The 18155-nt window shown below is 45.5% G+C and overlaps 1 protein-coding gene across 1 annotated transcript in view; it reads left to right on the forward strand.

Annotated features, from left to right (window-relative positions):
* Positions 1-15125, forward strand: part of LOC138493249 (T-kininogen 2-like) — a 209602-nt gene extending 194477 nt beyond the window's left edge. Inside the window, exon 10 of the mRNA XM_069620384.1 lies at positions 14430-15125. Coding sequence (XP_069476485.1) covers positions 14430-15041 — 612 coding nt within the window. The 3' untranslated portion in view covers positions 15042-15125. The remainder of the gene's footprint in view (positions 1-14429) is intronic.
* Positions 15126-18155: the final 3030 nt, after the last annotated feature.

An 18155-nucleotide genomic window follows, 5' to 3' on the forward strand; every position in this document is an offset into this window, starting at 1 on the left:
TTACTGTTTCCCTCTCTGTCAGGGGTTGCCCCCTCCCACGCCTCCTCTCAGTGAGTAACCTTCACCTAAGGGTATGGCCACTGACCGTGGGGTTATGATGCTAGTGATGATATCTCCAGAATACGCCACCACCATCCAGCGCTCCGAGAAACTTCCAACGCTGAAGGGCTTTGCTAGAAACTGGTGGTCCTTTTCCTCCTGGAGGTCTTCCCACGGTTTTGCTCCACTTTCCTGCCCTCCTCTCCATATCGTGGAAGTCCTGAGGAGGGGTTAGAACTGGGGCTAGCAGTGTCTTTATGTTGATACCAACTTGCTACCGTTTGAGTGTTTAAGCCCTGTGGGGAGAATGGACAGGCAGAGACCTACCTACACTTCTTCAGTTCTAAGAGGCTCCACCGTCGGTATTTGCATACAAATTCGAATGAAAAATAGTGAGTCAAAAAATGCTGAATTTTTTAAATAGACTTTTTCGACTTTTTAGCAAATGAATAGATGGGGAATGGGCTAAGGGGTTATATTGGGGTGGGGGAATGTTGGAGGGTTGTGAGGTGCTGCCCCCAGCATTTCAAGTCGAAAATTCGAATTACAAAATCTCGACATTTTCTGCCACAGTATTTTCCATTTGATCTTTTCATGGACAACCTGCACCGTCACTAAACCTCCGCCAAAGTCCCTTTGTCTTGTCTAGGATTTTCCCTTAGCTCGCTCCTGTCTTATGTCAACCCCCTTTGAACCCAACCAGGAGATTCCCCATAGGTTGCTCACCTTCAAGGTAGCAATTCTCGTAGCTATCCCCTCAGCCAGAAGGATTAGGGTCCTGGGGTCACACCTTTTCTCCTCTTCCTACCTCTGTTCTATCCCTGATGGCCTGGCGGTGCACCACTCCTTCTGTCCTACAGTTCTGACCTTATTTCATCCGAATGAGGACTTGTCCATACAACTATGCTGGAAAGGGAGGAATGTTCAGTCATTATCCATTAGCTGATTAACATGAGCAGCACCATCAAAACATAACTTGATGGTGCTTGTTCCTGCAAGTCCACAGATTCTCTACTAGTTACCTTTGGGGCCAGACAAAGAGGAAAGAAGTCCCCATGTCCATCGCCAGCGAAATGGTGTATGTCCTGGCTCATACGGATGTACATGGGACGTTCAGGGTACAGCTAACAGGGACATAGCCATGTCCTGGGCATCCCTTCAGCGAGTTTCCTGGACCAACAATTCCCAGGAAGCCCCATAGGCCAAATCAGTCAGACTCCTTTCACATTATCACCTGCCATTTCCTGTCGGCCCTGTGGCCTTCGGATCTGCTGTGCTGAAGACACAGCACTTGAGGTCTCATCTCAGCAGAGCAAAGTCACTGGTGCACATCGATAGGTGTAGTGTTTATGTTCTTCTATGACGGGACCCCGCCCCAGCGTGGTATCTCCACATTGTTGGAGGACTGGGATGAAAAGGGGGGACTATAGGTGTGAAGTGATAGCACAGAGTCCTACACTTCTTCATGTCAGACCTGTTTCCCACTCATTTCACCCTGGTCACCTGTTTGGTCTAACAAATAGGTATATAGGTTTCACTCCTGTCCACTCAATGGTGAGAAGGCAGAAGACTTCCCTAAAAAGAAAAAAAGAAAAACAAGTGTGTTATAGTTACTGTGATTTCCTGTGAGAGGTGAGATCATCTCTCGATTTGGGAACTGGGACTTGGAAGAGTAGGACTCGGTGTGAAGAAGATAACTGGTAAGTAACCCGGGCAACATGAAGGAAGTAAAATGTCGGGCACCCACACCAAAGCACTTTCAATTTGAATTTTTACTCTCACAGGCCTCTCGGAACGCAATAAACAGTCATCGCAAGTTTCCTAAGGTAAGGGCTTTCTCTAATCAAACATTTTGTGTCTATGACGGGGTCTGCATTAACCAGATCAGTACTTGTCAAATCACCTTAATATTAAATCTAAATAGTTTAACGTTGCAACTGGTGCACTCTACATCCTCCCCAGCTCCTTCCGCATCTCTACTCACACCCTCCATACCAACCGGCTCACTAATCCTCAATGAGCCCTCCTCAAACATCTACTCGCCTTTCAATCTATCCCAGGTCCAGCCCCCATCTGGGTAACTCAATGATAAGTTATGTCCCGTTTCGAGCCGTTTGCTCCAGTGCCCTACTCCACCTCTGCTTTCCCTGCCCCTACCTGTGATGTTTCCCCTGTCCATTCCTTCTCACTCTTCCGCCCCTCATCAATGGAACTCCTTCCTGACATCAAAAATGTAACTACTATCCCAGCATTCAAAGCTGCCCTTAGGCTCCATCTCCTGCCCCGTCCCAATCATCGTCTCTCCCCCTTGATCCCACCCTCTCACTCACTATTTATTTCATTTTTTATTGTTCAAAGAGCGGCCCTAGCGGCTAGCTCGAGACCAGCGGAAAGCTGTACAGACTGTGGGTAGGCCTATACAGCATTCTATATGGGGTATATCCAATTATCGAGCATTGCTTTAATGTCATATGTCTGTATATAGTTTACAGAGTTTATGTTGTCTGCTCCCACTTAGAACGCACCCCTCCACTCTCTGTACCACTACATTGTGTAAGACACACCGAAAAGGGTTTTGTCCCGCCCACTGTCACAGTCCTCATGTACAAGGTTCCTGACATCAGCACTCACACTCTGCAAACACTTGAGCAGCTAATCTCCGTCAGAATTCGCCAGATGTGTATGTTCGTTGTGCATATCCTGGCTCAATGTAGCTTGCTGTTCCGTAGGTGCTCTAGCCCAGCGAATTCCAATGCAACGTGTCACCGCATGCCTCTGCTATATAGGCCTAGCTGCTAGGAATGAGCGAAGTGGAGTTTTGAAGCCAGGGGGTGTAATTGCCTACAGGGAACTCTGGAAATGTCCTGGTGAGCTTCTGCTCCCCGAGACTCTTTTGTGTTAACCAGTTTTGTTTTCCAAATTCTCTTGTGGGAGAACCCTCCCCCCCCAAACCCTTCCTATAGGGGTTGGGCTTGCTCACACAGTGAAATATGGGGCCACTTTAAAAAGCATTTCTAGGGCCACTTTTGGTCCCCAGTCCACCGCTCCTTGAAGCGGATGCAGAAAGTCCCAAACAGAAAAGAGATCCACTTTAGGTCCATTTGGTTATTGATTAGAAAGTTTTAAGTCATCTTTTAGTTGACAAGCAGAAGCCAGCACGCTCCAACGTGCAGCCAAAAGCCTGCATGTGTCTTTATAAACACCATTCCGATGCAGCCCTTGCATAGCTCGGTGAGTTCAAGCAGGCAATGCAAGGCACAATTTATGTATTTCCTGTCTCAGTTGCAGGATTAAATGAGACACTCCACTGCTTCCTTTGACAACTTACATTTTGAGATATGTATTGGATTTATAACATCAACAGGTCTTAACATACGTGAGTAAGAGGCCCTATTTCATGCGATATCACGACACACGTAAAACACATGACAACATTGAATACCCATATAAAAGCATGTGCATACTCTCCGTATTGACATAACAACTGCCCTTTAGAAGAAAGTGACATCACCACTGTAACTGTGGAAAGGCATTCCGATTGGGTTGGGTTGTGACATCACAATCACAATGCCTGCTGCTACAACGAACACTGGTTAGTTAATGGGGGCGGGGCCTGTGACTGACCTTTCGGTGTTCCTTTCTCCTAAAATACCCTTGTGTTATACTTTACAGCAGTTCATTGTTAAGGAGCGATTTATGAGAGTAGGTCTATTTTCTGTGCAGGTGGTGTTTAACTCAGGAGAGCAAGAATCTGTCTGCATGTTATCACTTCTAGTACATCACAAAACGGCTTTAAAATGCATTGTGTTCAAGTGCTTAAAATATTGTTTGCAAGACATTACACGGTGCATATTAGTCTTTTTTTTATCATCCGAACAGATATGTAGCAACAATTTGAAGATCTCTTGCATTGGAGTAAGCAAGAGATCACACATATTAAAGAGAATTACAACTGTGGTCATCTATTACAAGGAATAAAATACCTCCTATTGTAATTGGTTATTTATAACACGCTTAATACCCAGAGTTTTCTAAGCTCAGACCTGGGGATCGAGCCTGTGCTGCTCTGCATCTTCTTGCTTCCGAGGCAAGCACGTTGCCCATGAGCCATCCTCCCCACTACATGGAAAAAGTATATTGAAAGTCAGCTTGCAGTTCTTTGATCGTATTTAAGTGCCAGGCTATTGTGCAAGTCTATGCAAAAAGGACGAGCATACCCGTCCTTGGCACTTAAGGGGGGGGTGGGGGGCTCGGGCTCTATTTGGTCATGGGACTCCTCAGTGACTTGTGATAAACTTATAACTTAAAGAAGGGAGTACGTTATCCCAGTTATTATTGGGCATGTGCCCAGTGCCCTTACAATAGCTTGAGAATCTTTTGAGCAACAATAAGCAATCATAAATGTGCAGTGATAATAAAGTCATTTTAAATAATTAATCAGTGGAAATATGACTGAATTACTATTAGCACTTTGAAATCGGTATTGACCTCCTCTCAGCCAATCAGAATGTTTAGAGTGCAGTCAATAACTAGTGGTATGGGCTGCCCTCTGAACGTTCTGTTTTTAGAGGCACCAGAGAATGTCCAGGCAAAATGTTGTTTGCACAAGACACTTCATTTCTTGGGGGGGGGCTTTTTTGCTGCATCATGCAATTCAACACATGAAAGAGAAAAACATTGGAAAATGCGTTCTTACAGAGAAACCATTTACATGACGCCTCGCGCATGCGCATGTTAAAGCTGTTCCAGTTCAACCAAAGTTGCAATTTAAATGCTAATTTGAAGACACCCATGTTATTTATATAAAACCACATTTAATTCAAATTAAACTAAAGAAACCAAATAACACCAGAGCAAAATTAGTCAATGAGCATGGATTCTATTTGTAGCAGCAAGTGAAGAAAAAGTTCAAATGTGAAAAGCCAAATGTCATTTACGAGGTCACCAGTTTTTTCACAAATGGAACATTTGCCCAGAAAACCACCCCTCGCATTCCCTTGAGTCTTTCTTACCTCTGTTCTCCTAAGTCTCCCAGATTTCAATCGAGCCATCTCCTGAGTGTAGCTGAAGCCTCCAGCTGTGACAGGATTGATGCCTTGAAGCCACAGGACAATACAGCACCAGAAGGGAATAATAATGAGTCCTGAGGAAGTGCCACAATGGCATGAAACACCTATTCACTAAACTTCCCATTAATTCCTCCCCATAGATACTGGATGTTTGCATACATTATTTTTCCAAGAGTTGCATGATTGAATTAAAGGAACAAATTGATGCATTAAGAGAAACATAGATTCAAGAGTCATTATTACATTCACATATAGTTCTGATTCCCAGGCAGGGGGGTAGGGCGCTCTTCTCATATATTAACTGGATAGACTATTATTTTGTGTACCACCACCATCTTGCAGGAACAAACGACACTCATTCTGTGGCGCCCTGTTGGTGCCGTAAGTGGCGCCAGAAGCATCATTTAGATGCAAACTGCAACTCTTATGCGCCTGTGTGACTCCTATGTTGTCTTCCCTTATCTGCTTCTGTAAAATATTGAAATGATGTGTTTTACACTTACTGTACATTTTCTTCCAACTTTCTGTGAGTTCATCGAGGTTAATAGCAGTGTGATGTAACTTCTTACGAAGACACAGACACATATGAAGTGATGCTGATGTCACGTGCTGTGATAACTTTAGGAAGTTAAAGCACGTGAGGTTTCACTTGTGATACCTCAATTATTTGATAGGACTACTGCGGTGTGCTTGGAAGACACAAAGAGCCAAGCAGGAGACCTGTAAAGGCAAAAGAGGCATCGAGACAACAACCAGGTGTCATCTCTTGTGGGCATCTGACATTTTCCATGTTTTTTTTCTTCTCATCTACTTTTTCTGTTTTACTGTCATTCTGCTCTCATCAGGGTGATCGAATTGGAGAAAGGGTTAATTCACAAATGATTCAAGCAATCTGGAAATTGTACCTTGGCTCTTGGGCAGCCAACAAGCCCAAGATATGTATCCTATTACAACTTAACCTGCAAATGTGGAAAGATCCATTGCCCAAATTATCAAAAATTGACAAATGCACGTTATTTATTTATTTATTTCATGTGTTGGTAGTGCTCAGACCCAGAGGTATCACGGCACTAGAGGAATGGAGCAGTACAGGTAGCAGGTGTTACAGCTGTGTTACATGTGATTAAGAAAGCTGTGGACAATGCCGAAGAGGCAGTTGTAGGTTCTCCCACAGTATACTATATGCAATTACATGCATTTGTTAAACAAGACTGTTTTTACTTTTTTTCCGGAAGAGAGGGTATGAAGGTTCTTCTTGGATGCAAGGGGGCAGGGCGTTCCACAGGGTGGGGGCGATAGCGGTGAATCTGGAGCCTCCAGCTCTAGTTCTGTTGAAACGAGGGTGAAGAGTGCAGGTGAGGAGGAGGAGCGTAAACTTAGAATAGTGTGTTTTTCAGTGATGCGTCTGGATAGGTGGGGGGGGGGGGGCAGTGTCGTGAAAGCAGCGATGAGAGCTAGCGTTGATCTAAACCTGAATAGCACATCTATCAGCGGCCTCAAAGCTACTTGCAAAAGTTAAGGCAGTACTGGCACCATACAGTGACTCTATTGCAGACCTCTCTGCTTGATGCCAATGGCACATTAAATGAAGTTCACTTGTATACATGTGATGTGTATACGTCCAGTGACGTCATTTCACCAAAATGCCTCGGGTAGCAGAAGTGACATCGCACAACCCTTGGCCCCCTGATGTCATCACAGAAAGTGATGTCATTTGACCCCAACCCAAAGTGATATCGCAGGAAGCGATGGAACACAACCTTTCACCCGTTGACAAAACAGGAAGTGGCATCATATAGCACTGTACACTACGAAAGATATGGTTATGATATCACTACAGTGTGATGTACATTTCATACAAGAAAGGATCGCCCTATGTATCATTAAGATCAATGTGTATAGGCCCATATTACCAAATTACTGTGAATGCAAGCAGACGTCCATGACCAAATGATAATTATGTGTTATTATATAGCACTTACCCTTAAGCGCTTTATATAGAAAAAAAATATACACCCAATATCACCCAACCTGTGTTGATACTCATTTCTCGACTTCAGAAGGATGAAAGGCTGAGTTGAAGCGTTTAAAAACAGACTAAATCAGTGACTCACCCCCTGACGTGTGCCTGAAATAAACACTTAATGAGTCTAGCAATTATTGTATAGAATTCCAGAAGGACACATATTTGGTATCCCTATTCTTTCTTATTTAGGGTCAGTGCTGAAAGTGTTAGACTTGTGGCACTCCTTATTTTTCTTCTTTTCTTTTAAGGGGCCTGCACAAGAAAGCCAGCCACTCCAGAAGTAAAGAGCCACATGGTGCTGGCCACAGCCCAGGAGCTTGCATAACAAAAAAACAAACAAACGTTTTTTTTTTTCTTTTTTAGAGGTCGCAAGGTAGACCACAGAGGTCGCAAGAGAGACCTCAGAGGACGCATTTGCGACCTCTGGCAACCGCTAAATGATGTCCCTGTATACGCCCCCCTCCCACCTCACAGTACCATTTGAGTCCATAATTTGTCAGTGGTCCACAGGTTATAGGCAACCATTGTTAGCGGCAGCATTAGATGAGTGCACAGTACTTAGGATGTGGACCATGGGTCTCAGGCGAGTTTTATAAATATTGAATTAAGTGCATTATTATTTGTTAGCATATTTTTTTACATGTGACTATTGCCTTCTTTGCACACATTATTGGTTTGTTTATATTACATGTATATAATGTCAATTGTCTGTTATTTCAAGTTTAGAAATCTTACGTCATTTTTAATGTATGTGTGCATTTTTGTAATAAATGCTCAGAACATTGAAATTTAATTTCTTCCTTCACCAGGTGATTCTGGTTACATTATTGGTTGTTGTCCGTTTGAGTGGGTCTTTGGTGTGTCCTCCGTTCCACGTACTCAGGACGATATAGGTACACAATTGTATGTGTTTGCAGATTGTAGTCCATGATCTCCTGTTTATTCACGGTACCCTGGTGTTTGTTTGATATACACCCGCCCCCCCCCACCACTCCTGCCCCACTTCAGGCTCCTTAGCTCCCCAAAAAACAGCTGCACCCACCTCCAAGAATGGAACAACCAGTTGCGCAGCCAGGTGCACACCCTGGGACACACTGAAATAGTGAGATACCGGGATGCAGGTGAAAGACTCACCCTCGCTAGGAGCATATTTACTTCTCTATGGCTGATTATGCTCATTCTATATCCTTCCTTTTTCCCAATAATTGACTGACAGGTGGCCTAGGGGAAAGGAATCATTGGCGCAGGCCTACTGTTTTGTGACCCTCTTCCGGTTAGTTCAGCTCAGTATTAGCGGCTGCTGTGCAAGCGCCGCATCAGGTGGTGCCGGGAAGTGCTTACGCCAGTAGTACTGTGGATGGTAACGATCTCAATCACGCGTTATTACGGCTCATCGCGGTTCCATTTCACATGGCGCTGTGCATTGTAGTTGGATCCACCATCGTTCAATTCATGCTTGCCAGCAACCGTCTTGGGATCAACCTGTTAGGCCGCTCACACACTCTACATCACCTCATCCTACACAATGTGTAAAGGGCACATAGTGATTTTCATATACAATCAAATAAGGCCATTTGCCTTCTCACTGAAGAATTAAAGTATTATAACCAAAAATTGCCAAAAGTTAAAACATCACCCTGAAAGCTTTGGTAATTGTTTTCAAGATCATGCTGTTATAAGCAACTGTTATGTTCGAAACTTTAATGTGCATTAACACCTATGTAGGGGGAAGGCATCTCGTGGGATGGGTTGGGTCCGGCTGTACATGTTCCATCGCTTAATATTATTTATGCATGCTACTCATAGCAGTGCTGGGCCTGGACGGTTGCCTTCCCATGGCTTCTAGCGGGATTTCACTTTCCTCACGCTTATACCTTCAGGGAGTTTCCTAATTTTTTGTTCATTCTGTAAAGTAAAATGGTGCATTATATCCTCCCCTTTGTTGCCTGTATCCTTGCTATCTATTTTACATTTTTTATTTTATTGTTTAAAGCACAGACCCAGCTCGAGAGCAGCAGAGTGCTGTACAGAGTGCGTGTAGCCGCCATTTGGGCTGGCGTCCTTTAACAGTAGTGCAGAACTGTGAGGTCTTTGCGTCCATTGGAATTTGTCCTTGGTCAGGTGTTGTTGAAAGAGCCATGTTTTGAGAGATTTGCGAAATTGGAGAATTGTGGGGGCATCATTCCCATATATGTTACATCCTGCCTTCTCTTCTTTGTTCATTCCATAAAGGGCAAGAATGTGTTATACCCTCCCTTCTCTGTTCCCTATATCTGTCAGAACTGATACTTGCGTAGACTATGTATACCTCCGTCCCCAAGCACCAGTCAGAGAGACTAATGAGAACTCGCTGACCATTTATTGGGGCCCCAGGTGGCTGGAACAATGCACTGGGTCCCCAGGTAGCTGCAATGGAAATAGGAAGTTAGTGGAACAATCACGTTGCAATATGTACATTAACTCCAAACAAGATACTCAGTAACTGACACCTACTAGTTGGTATGCTGGGGATGATGTGTAAGTGGAGGAAGGTGAAAGTCAATGAAGAACCAGCAGCTGAAATACCTGGTACTGGAAGGTACTTGACGTGGAACCACTGTGACAGCAGTAGTTGTAATTGGCAGGAACTCAGGTATAGGGCCTGAGTGAGAACGTATGTGGAGCAAATAAGGGAATTCCAAAAGCAATCCGATAACAAGAACCGAAGTCGGAAATGTCCAAGTTCACAAGTGGAGGGCGCCAAAACAAAACTTTATCACAAAAGCAGTCCGTAGAAGTATTGCAGAGGTTGTAGCAGTTCGAGAGATCCGAGCAGGAATGAAGTTGTCATATCCATAGAGAAGCACAAGAAGGTCCGTGAAGCAAAACCATGGTCAAAATCCATGAGCTGGGTCAGAACGCAGCTGAGAAGCACCGAAAGGAGTCCATGGTGTTCCTTTATGCCGTTACCCTGGTAACGCGATCACGTGACTTCGCCCATCTCACATGATCGGGTAGTCGCACTATACGAGCGTTTCCTAGTCTCCAAGGTGAAGGCCAACTGTAACGCGGCTGAAGCTGCCACGAACACTGTGGCTGTAGAGAAGTAGTCCTCTTTGTTGGAGTACTGTTGAGACATCGTGTACCTCGGACACTACGACGCTGCCTGGTGGGGCAAACATGAACACCATGTGTGAGTTGTGTACTGGTAGTATCATGACGTGTTGAATGCATGACAATATCCTTGCCATCTATGGAACCTACATCCATGTAATGCCTGTAGCTGTGAAGTCATCGGTTTTCCTTTCCCCGTCAGTGTTCTCTCTCTCTGAATTCCAAGAGTGACAGCTAGAGTGCATTAAATCTAGCCCCCGTGGGCAATGGATGCGCGATCCTCTATTCCTCCCAATCATCGTCAGCTCCTCTGTAACTTACTCAATAAAGGTGCTTACTTGAAACCTCCTGACTCCAGAGCATTGATTAGAACACTGGTGACAAGCTGGTGGCGATCCACGCACTGTTACGCCTCGGCAGGCCCGGAGGAGGATTATTGCCCTTCGTAAGGGCATGCGTCACATTGCAAATCCATTCTACGCCCACTGGCAACTGCCCTGGAAAATAGTGGCTTCGGCTCACTCCGCAGCGCTTTGCGGCAAGTTGGACTACGATTCCCAGCCTTCCGCCTCCCGCTGTCAGCAGAGAGGCGATGATGCGTGAACCTCGGTTTCGTCCGGTTCCGCCTTTCTCCTTCCCGATTTAAACCTCAGAACCGGGCAAGACGCTGCTTCTGATTAAAGTTGCATCCCGGTGTTTAGAAGTTCCGTCTTCGATCCTACTTTACTTACCTGTGTACCAGACCTGTTTCCTCCTTCACGGACTGCTTTTGCCTTCCGCTTTTGGAAAACTACTTACCCGTGTACCAGACCTGTTTCCTCCTTCACGGACTGCTTTTGCCTGCCGCTTTTGGAAAACTACTTACCCGTGTACCAGACCTGTTTCCTCCTTCACGGACTGCTTTTGCCTGCCGCTTTTGGAAAACTACTTACCCGTGTACCAGACCTGTTTCCTCCTTCACGGACTGCCTATACCTGCCGCCTTTTGGAAACCTGTGATCACGGCATCGGTAAGACTCTTCTTTTTCACTACTTGCTAAACAAGCATTTCTTGTACTCATTGTACCTTGCCGCTGAACTCCATCACCTGCAATACTTCAATTATTGTGCCTCTTATTGTTGCTGTTACCATCATCTCCACAATCAGACTTCCATTGGACATTCTTCAGTAGTGCACAGGGACGCCTTGCAGATAGTGCACCTACCCGACTCTAGCGCGGCCCTCGTTCTGCCCGGGTTCAGTTCCCTAACTAACCTACCCATTTGTTGTTTTGCACCTCCGTTGTTTGAACTCTTTGGGACAACACAGACTCAACAGCACAGCAGTGGTAAGGGTTTTCTATTTTTATGATTCCATACCTCGTAGCTAATCGACCACTATAGTTAGTATAGATTACATTCTCCTTTCTTACTTATAGGTGGTTCTGGTTGCCTTAAAACAAGGGGAGGGCATAGCTCAGGTACTACTAGAAAGAAGTATCAAGGGAAAGGGATTCTTCTTAAAGTTCCAATTGCTCACCTCTTGTTTTTCCTTTACAGCTGGGTTCTTGGCAGCGTGTCCTCCCCGCCCTTTTGAGCGATCAGTCCATCTGCCTGGTCCTACCCAGCAGAGGGTCATATCGTTAAAAAGGTCTTGTGCCCTCACAGAGAGGAGGCTAGGTTGGAGGCCCCGACCTAGCTCTTCAATCAATAGTTCAGTCCTGTGTCTTCCGGCCACCGATTTGGTTTACTTCCCGTCCAGTGAGTAACACGCACTGCACGGCTATAAAGGGAAGAAGACGCAGTGCGAGGGGGCAGCAGCAGAGGTCACTGTGCCTCTAGGTCAAGCATCGATAGAGAAAGGGGTCAACAAAAAACACTGCTGTTTAGGGATCCACTCACTCAGTGAAATGTCCAGCACCGTTGCGTGTCCAGGGAGTGGCCTGGGATGGAGCGTACTACCATTACTCCTAAACTATGATCATTATGTGTGTGTGTGTCTGTGTGTGCTCAGACTTCATGTCACCCTGTCAGAGCCCCACTTTGGCCACCCCAGTCAAAAGCGTCTGGACACGCCATTGGTCCAACAGCCCCCAAATGTACAGGAACTATGTATGCAGAAAATGTGGAAAGAAGACCAGGTCATCGCACTGTTGACAGGCATGGATTCAGAGCCCCCTAGCAACTCATGTTTGGACATCATGCTTTCGTTTCTCCACGGCCTGTACATGCCACCCAAGGGAGAATTCCATTTAGGTGACCAATCCTAAACAGTGGGGCCAGATGTAAAGTTTTTAGAGACAAAATGGCACACTCGTTTGCAAGTCTCTGCTGCCACAGCCCAAGACAGTGCTAGGCAGCAGCCTATAATGGCCTTATTGCAGCACTGCACCTGTGCATGGGCACTCTTATACTCGGTCCCACAGGCCCATGTCTGCTGATCAACCCACATGCATGTGCCCTTCTGCTTCATGCAGAGCCCACCAGTGTCTTCTTGCCGTTGCTGATTTCATGTTATAATGGACGTGGTGCGTCCAGACTCAACAGCACAGCAGTGGTAAGGGTTTTCTATTTTTATGATTCCATACCTCGTAGCTAATCGACCACTATAGTTAGTATAGATTACATTCTCCTTTCTTACTTATAGGTGGTTTCGGTTGCCTTAAAACAAGGGGAGGGCATAGCTCAGGTACTACTAGAAATAAGTATCAAGGGAAAGGGATTCTTCTTAAAGTTCCAATTGCTCACCTCTTGTTTTTCCTTTACAGCACCGTTGCGTGTCCAGGGAGTGGCCTGGGATGGAGCGTACTACCATTACTCCTAAACTATGATCATTATGTGTGTGTGTGTCTGTGTGTGCTCGGACTTCATGTCACCCTGTCAGAGCCCCACTTTGGCCACCCCAGTCATGTCTGCTGATCAACCCTCATGCATGTGCCCTTCTGCTTCATGCAGAGCCCACCAGTGTCTTCTTGCCGTTGCTGATTTCATGTTATAATGGACGTGGTGCGTTGGCGCCGTTGGTTGGTTGTGTACTGGTCCCTTGCTATGACTCTCTGCAGCCTACCATACTGCACTTCTAGATCACCTTGGGCTTTTCTCGTTCATTGCTCAACTTCACTTACCAGTGGCCTTTCACCTGTCAGTTTCGGCTCCTCGATCCTTGGATTCTCATTCCTAACTTCCGGGTTTCACCCTTCTTCATTGATGGAGCGAGCACTGAATTCTTCAGGAGGACCTGAACAGCCTCTGGGGATGATATGACTTTGGATAAGTGTGTACAGCAAGTGGTTCAATGACCGGTTTAAACTTTCAGAGCATAGAATGTTGGCATTTGAATGCAAGTTTTTAATTCACAAAATATGGAATGACAATTATGAGGGGGACATTCTTTCAAAAGTCAATTTGCGGTGATGTATTATGATACAAACAAGGTAAACCATAACCTTGTGGTGGTGCCAGATGCAATAAGGATCAGCATTGCAAGTGGCCGCAAAGGTGCTCTCTGTGAATTTGGTGCAAGGTAAAGGTTGGCTATGCCAAGCATTGTATAGTATTTGCTAGTATGATTTGTGTAGTGCATGCCAGAAACGGAATCGTTTCTAGGCACAGTACTTGTGGATGTTGGTGGGTGGGGGACCTGTAATCATGTGCAACGGCTGACTCAGAGGCAGCGGCATGTAGGTGCACTGCGGATACTGGGGCCCATGGGCCACTTCCTGAACCCCAACATATGATGAACCTCCAATTCAGACCATCAAGCTCCTGTCTTCTGCTGACCTGTTGAAAGTGATGGGCAAAATGGGAAAATCATGTGTGCCTCCCATCTTTTGAGAGATAAACAAAATACCCTTTGGTGCGATACCTGTCCCATGCCAATACCATCTCTGAGTAAACCCAAGCTGGGAGGTTTGTGGCCTCTTGCACCGAGGAATGCTGCATAATGCCAACATGGTACAGCAGTCCTCACAGACCTAGAACTTACTATTGAGAAGGCCGAGAAATACCTGCTTTTGCCATGTGCCATAGGGGAATATATTCTAATATTTCACTTTCATTAGTTTGGAGCTGCTTATTGCAATGTCAAATGTAAGTTGGCGCATGTGAACATTGCTATGACAGTATCTTATTCAGCACATTCTCAAGTCTGTGAATGGTATCATGTATGGTACAACAGTGTGCATGCAATACGAGTGGTCTAATGTATTTTATTTCTTTGCTTAGGCTACAAGGCGTATACCCGGTCTCAGCCCTTTTCGAATAGCTGGCGTGTGGAATCTGGAAGACGCAGAGCCTACTGCTCGCGCACAAGGACTAGTGTGCGGAAAAGGTCACGAGCATCAATCTAGACATGTATGTAAAAAAGCACATGGAAAGAGCAAGAAGTGCAAGCCTATTGATGACCGCAAGTCTTCAGAAGAATCCCACGAGCACCAGGGCCAGACACCAACCCCCTCCCTGGTTCCAGATCTGCCCAAACCCACTTCAGAAGCTGTTGCTGGAAAGCAGGCTTTGTTGGCGGCTACACATCTGCCTGGTGCAGCTAGTCCCCTTCTCCTTGTGGATCCACCAATTCCTGTGCTTCCTCCAGACTTCACTGGCGCCCCGCTGCCAGATCTCCCAGAACCACCTGCTCCAGTGTGCCCTGGAGAACCGTGGAGACCCAAACCCATGACTCAGCCTCCTCCTCCCCCTGAGCTAGACGTTCTTAAAGATATAGATCTCTTGCTGGCTATTGATGAGGAAACAGTTCCAGTGACCGAGAAGAAGCAAGATAAGTTGCCAAGCAGTTCCGGCACCTTCAACGATGCCGATCTCCTAGCAGATTTTGCATAACCTCATGAAGTAAAAAAACAAAGCATAAAAGTCCTATTGTAATAATGCCAGAAATATTAAAGAATATTGTGTTTTTTCTCAATAGATGGTGATAATTATTGAAAGAAGTATCAACCAAAAAATCACATTTCACAAGATGGCTGCAATTAAATGCCCTATGTTAGGCCAGATAAAACATTCTCACCCTGGTTTACAAATTGGGTCGATGGGTGTAGATGCCCTACTCCAAATTCACATGGGGACCAAAAATAGTAATGGACTCAAAATAAACATCAAGGCCATAGCTACAGAGGGCTGGAAGAGGCCTGGCGAGTCCACATTGATGTTGGCTCTTCTTCCCCCAAAAATTGCCCGGCAAATACGTATTTTGTGGTAGGGTCTCGTCTTCAGTTCACATAGGTATGGCACAGATAGAGTTGTGCACAAAAAGAGATGGGATAGACAGAAAGAGACAACAGTAAACAGAGACAAGTGGGCACAGAGGGGAACTAAAACAAATATTGCAGGGGAAGAGGGACAGAAATCTTGAGACAATGAGCCAAGGACAGATAATCATGTGTGGAAAAGAGGGTGAGAGAGAGCAGAAGGGAGAGTGAGAGAGAGTGGGAAGGGATGGAGGAGAGGGAAATGATTGAAAGGAAGGGATGGTGAAGTGAAGGAAAGCATAATCTGTTAAAAACCAAACAGGATTCCCATGTGAACCAACAACTGGTTTGTGTAAAGAACCCTGTCCTAATGCCAGGAGAAACAGCCGCTGAATACAAGGCGGTAACAATCTTGTCTGAAATGGTATGATTGTAGGCATGGTTCAGAGCTGTCATAGCATTCCATCCATGGTCATGAGCCGGTGGGCTGGAGGCCCTGTAATATCAGGAATAACTCCTCCCCCGGTAGGGTTCTACAAATCGAAAAGAAGAAGTATGTGCAGGGGACCAATAGTAAAGAGCGTCCTTCCAAATAGTGGCTTGCAAGGCGCCACTCCTTAAAACTTGGATTGACTTTGGGAGAAGACTCGTCTCTGGAAACAGTTACGGAGACGGACTTCCTCCTGTGGTATCCTGACGTTTACCACAACACCCATGTATCACAGCTCAACATTATATATACACAGACCGGTATTGTCCAAGTCTACTACCCAAGTCTGCCGGCCTGTATTTGGCCACAGCCTTGTGGACACACCTCAACTTCCTTATCCTATCCCATTCCTGTATGCACAGTCACCCCCCCTCAATGCATTTCTGTCAACATGGTACTCCTCATACTTTCTGTCGCTATCCCTAACTTTCTGTAGGGGCTCTTCCATATTAACCATATGCTGCAATCTTGCCTTTATTTTATTTTATTTGTGAGTTTTTTTGTATTTTCTATTTATAGTTCTATTGCATTTTCTTTAGCCTACCAAGTGAGGAGCTTCTTGGTGCTGATGTCCTAATGACAGGGCAGGTGGTCACATACAGTTATAAAACACAGACAAAAAGCAATCCTCCAGGTAATTGACATACATAGGTAAAGGACAGCAAAGTAAAGGAAAAGGATTCATGTTAAAAATCCACAGAACATAAAACTGTACAATCCGCATTAACAGCTGAACAACAATTTCTCAGACGAGGTCAGTTTCCTTTATTTGGAGCGATCAAATAAATTACATAGGAGTCATTTCTTTGACCGGGATAAGAGTTGGGATGTCACTAGTTTGGAATGTTACTAGGTCTGCGTTCAAAGCCATGATTTTAGTCTCCTTTTACATCTGGCGAAGAAAGAGTCCATGGTGGGTTTACCCTGCTTATGAACTTCTTGCCCATCATTAAAAAATCGTTTCCACTGCTGTGCTCTAGTGTGGCGTGAAAAAGAGATGAGGGCTTCAACCAATACCTCCCACCAATTGAGAGCACTTGCCTGCTACAGCTGTGCTCACACCTTCACAAACCTAGTCGTTCTTTCTCTGTTCATGGAAGGTGACATAGAGCGCTGCACCTGTAGTCCACAGTGATCCATGAGGAATGTCCACACCCTTCCCTGAGTCCCGTGACAATGTGGTTGGCTTCCACACCCCGCTCTACCGCAGTCTATCCACTCCTCTCAGTTTATTGCAGGGACGATAGTTGCAACCACCTATTTGTCTCTGGTCTCTCCACAGGACTCTTATCCTGTCTTCAGATCCCCATTGGAGATGCACCTAAAAAGACAAAACGCTGTCATGTTCTTTTCACCCGGTACATGATCAGTTCTCACTTTGTACTCCATCACTTCTACTATTCAGCGGCAGATATGTGGTAATGCCCTCAATAGTCCCTTGGAGGGGGATTTGTTCAAATATGTTCTTTCTCATCCATGCTGGTTACCGGAATGTCATTTTGGAAGAAATATGTGCCAGGAATCCCCACCCCCCCCCCTCCCAAGAAAGCTGCTGATGACAAGCCAAAGGGCATATAGCAGTAGCTGAGGATATCAGGTAGCGTCAATGTTCGCAGAGCTCCATCTGATTATATGCTTATGAGAGATCAAAGTTAGAAAACACGGTTGCTGGATTCATGGTCATAAGCATTTGGTTAATGGTGGACAGAGGGTAGTGGGATACACATGTGCTACTGATGCAATCGCTCACTCTGGTAGAGATATATATTGATTGTGCTATTCATCTTTCAGAGAATGTCTACTGGCAGGAGCCACTTGGATGAGTAGCCTGGCCTTGTCAAGAGGGGGTTGGGTGTCCCTTTCATCCCGGGGTGGGAGGCGTATCAAGGAGCCGTGAACTGTTAATCATACTGCAGAGGGGCTCTGCGGTAGTTGAAAGGGCTCCAATCCCTGCCCGCCCCCCGCAGTGCTATCGTGTATCTCAGCAGTACACCTCTGTCTCAAGTCATTCCTCCAATAGAAGATGCTTGCCAGTGTTTCCCTGTTTCTTTTATAGCCACATCATCCAGAAGAAGCATTCGATTGTGAATTCAGATCAGGTACCCTACATTCGTAATAAGAACCCTAACACCTAATCACTGACAACCCGCATCAGTCATCAGCTGCAGAGGGAGAAAAGCTCACAAAGAGAAAGTGAAGCAGTGATACTCATGTGGAAGTGTGCTGCAGGCTTCTGTAACCCACAATGGGGAGAGAGAG

Source organism: Ambystoma mexicanum, chromosome 10, assembly GCF_040938575.1.
Source record: "Ambystoma mexicanum isolate Mex_15411 chromosome 10, UKY_AmexF1_1, whole genome shotgun sequence".
In the NCBI taxonomy this organism is placed as follows: Eukaryota; Metazoa; Chordata; class Amphibia; order Caudata; family Ambystomatidae; genus Ambystoma; species Ambystoma mexicanum.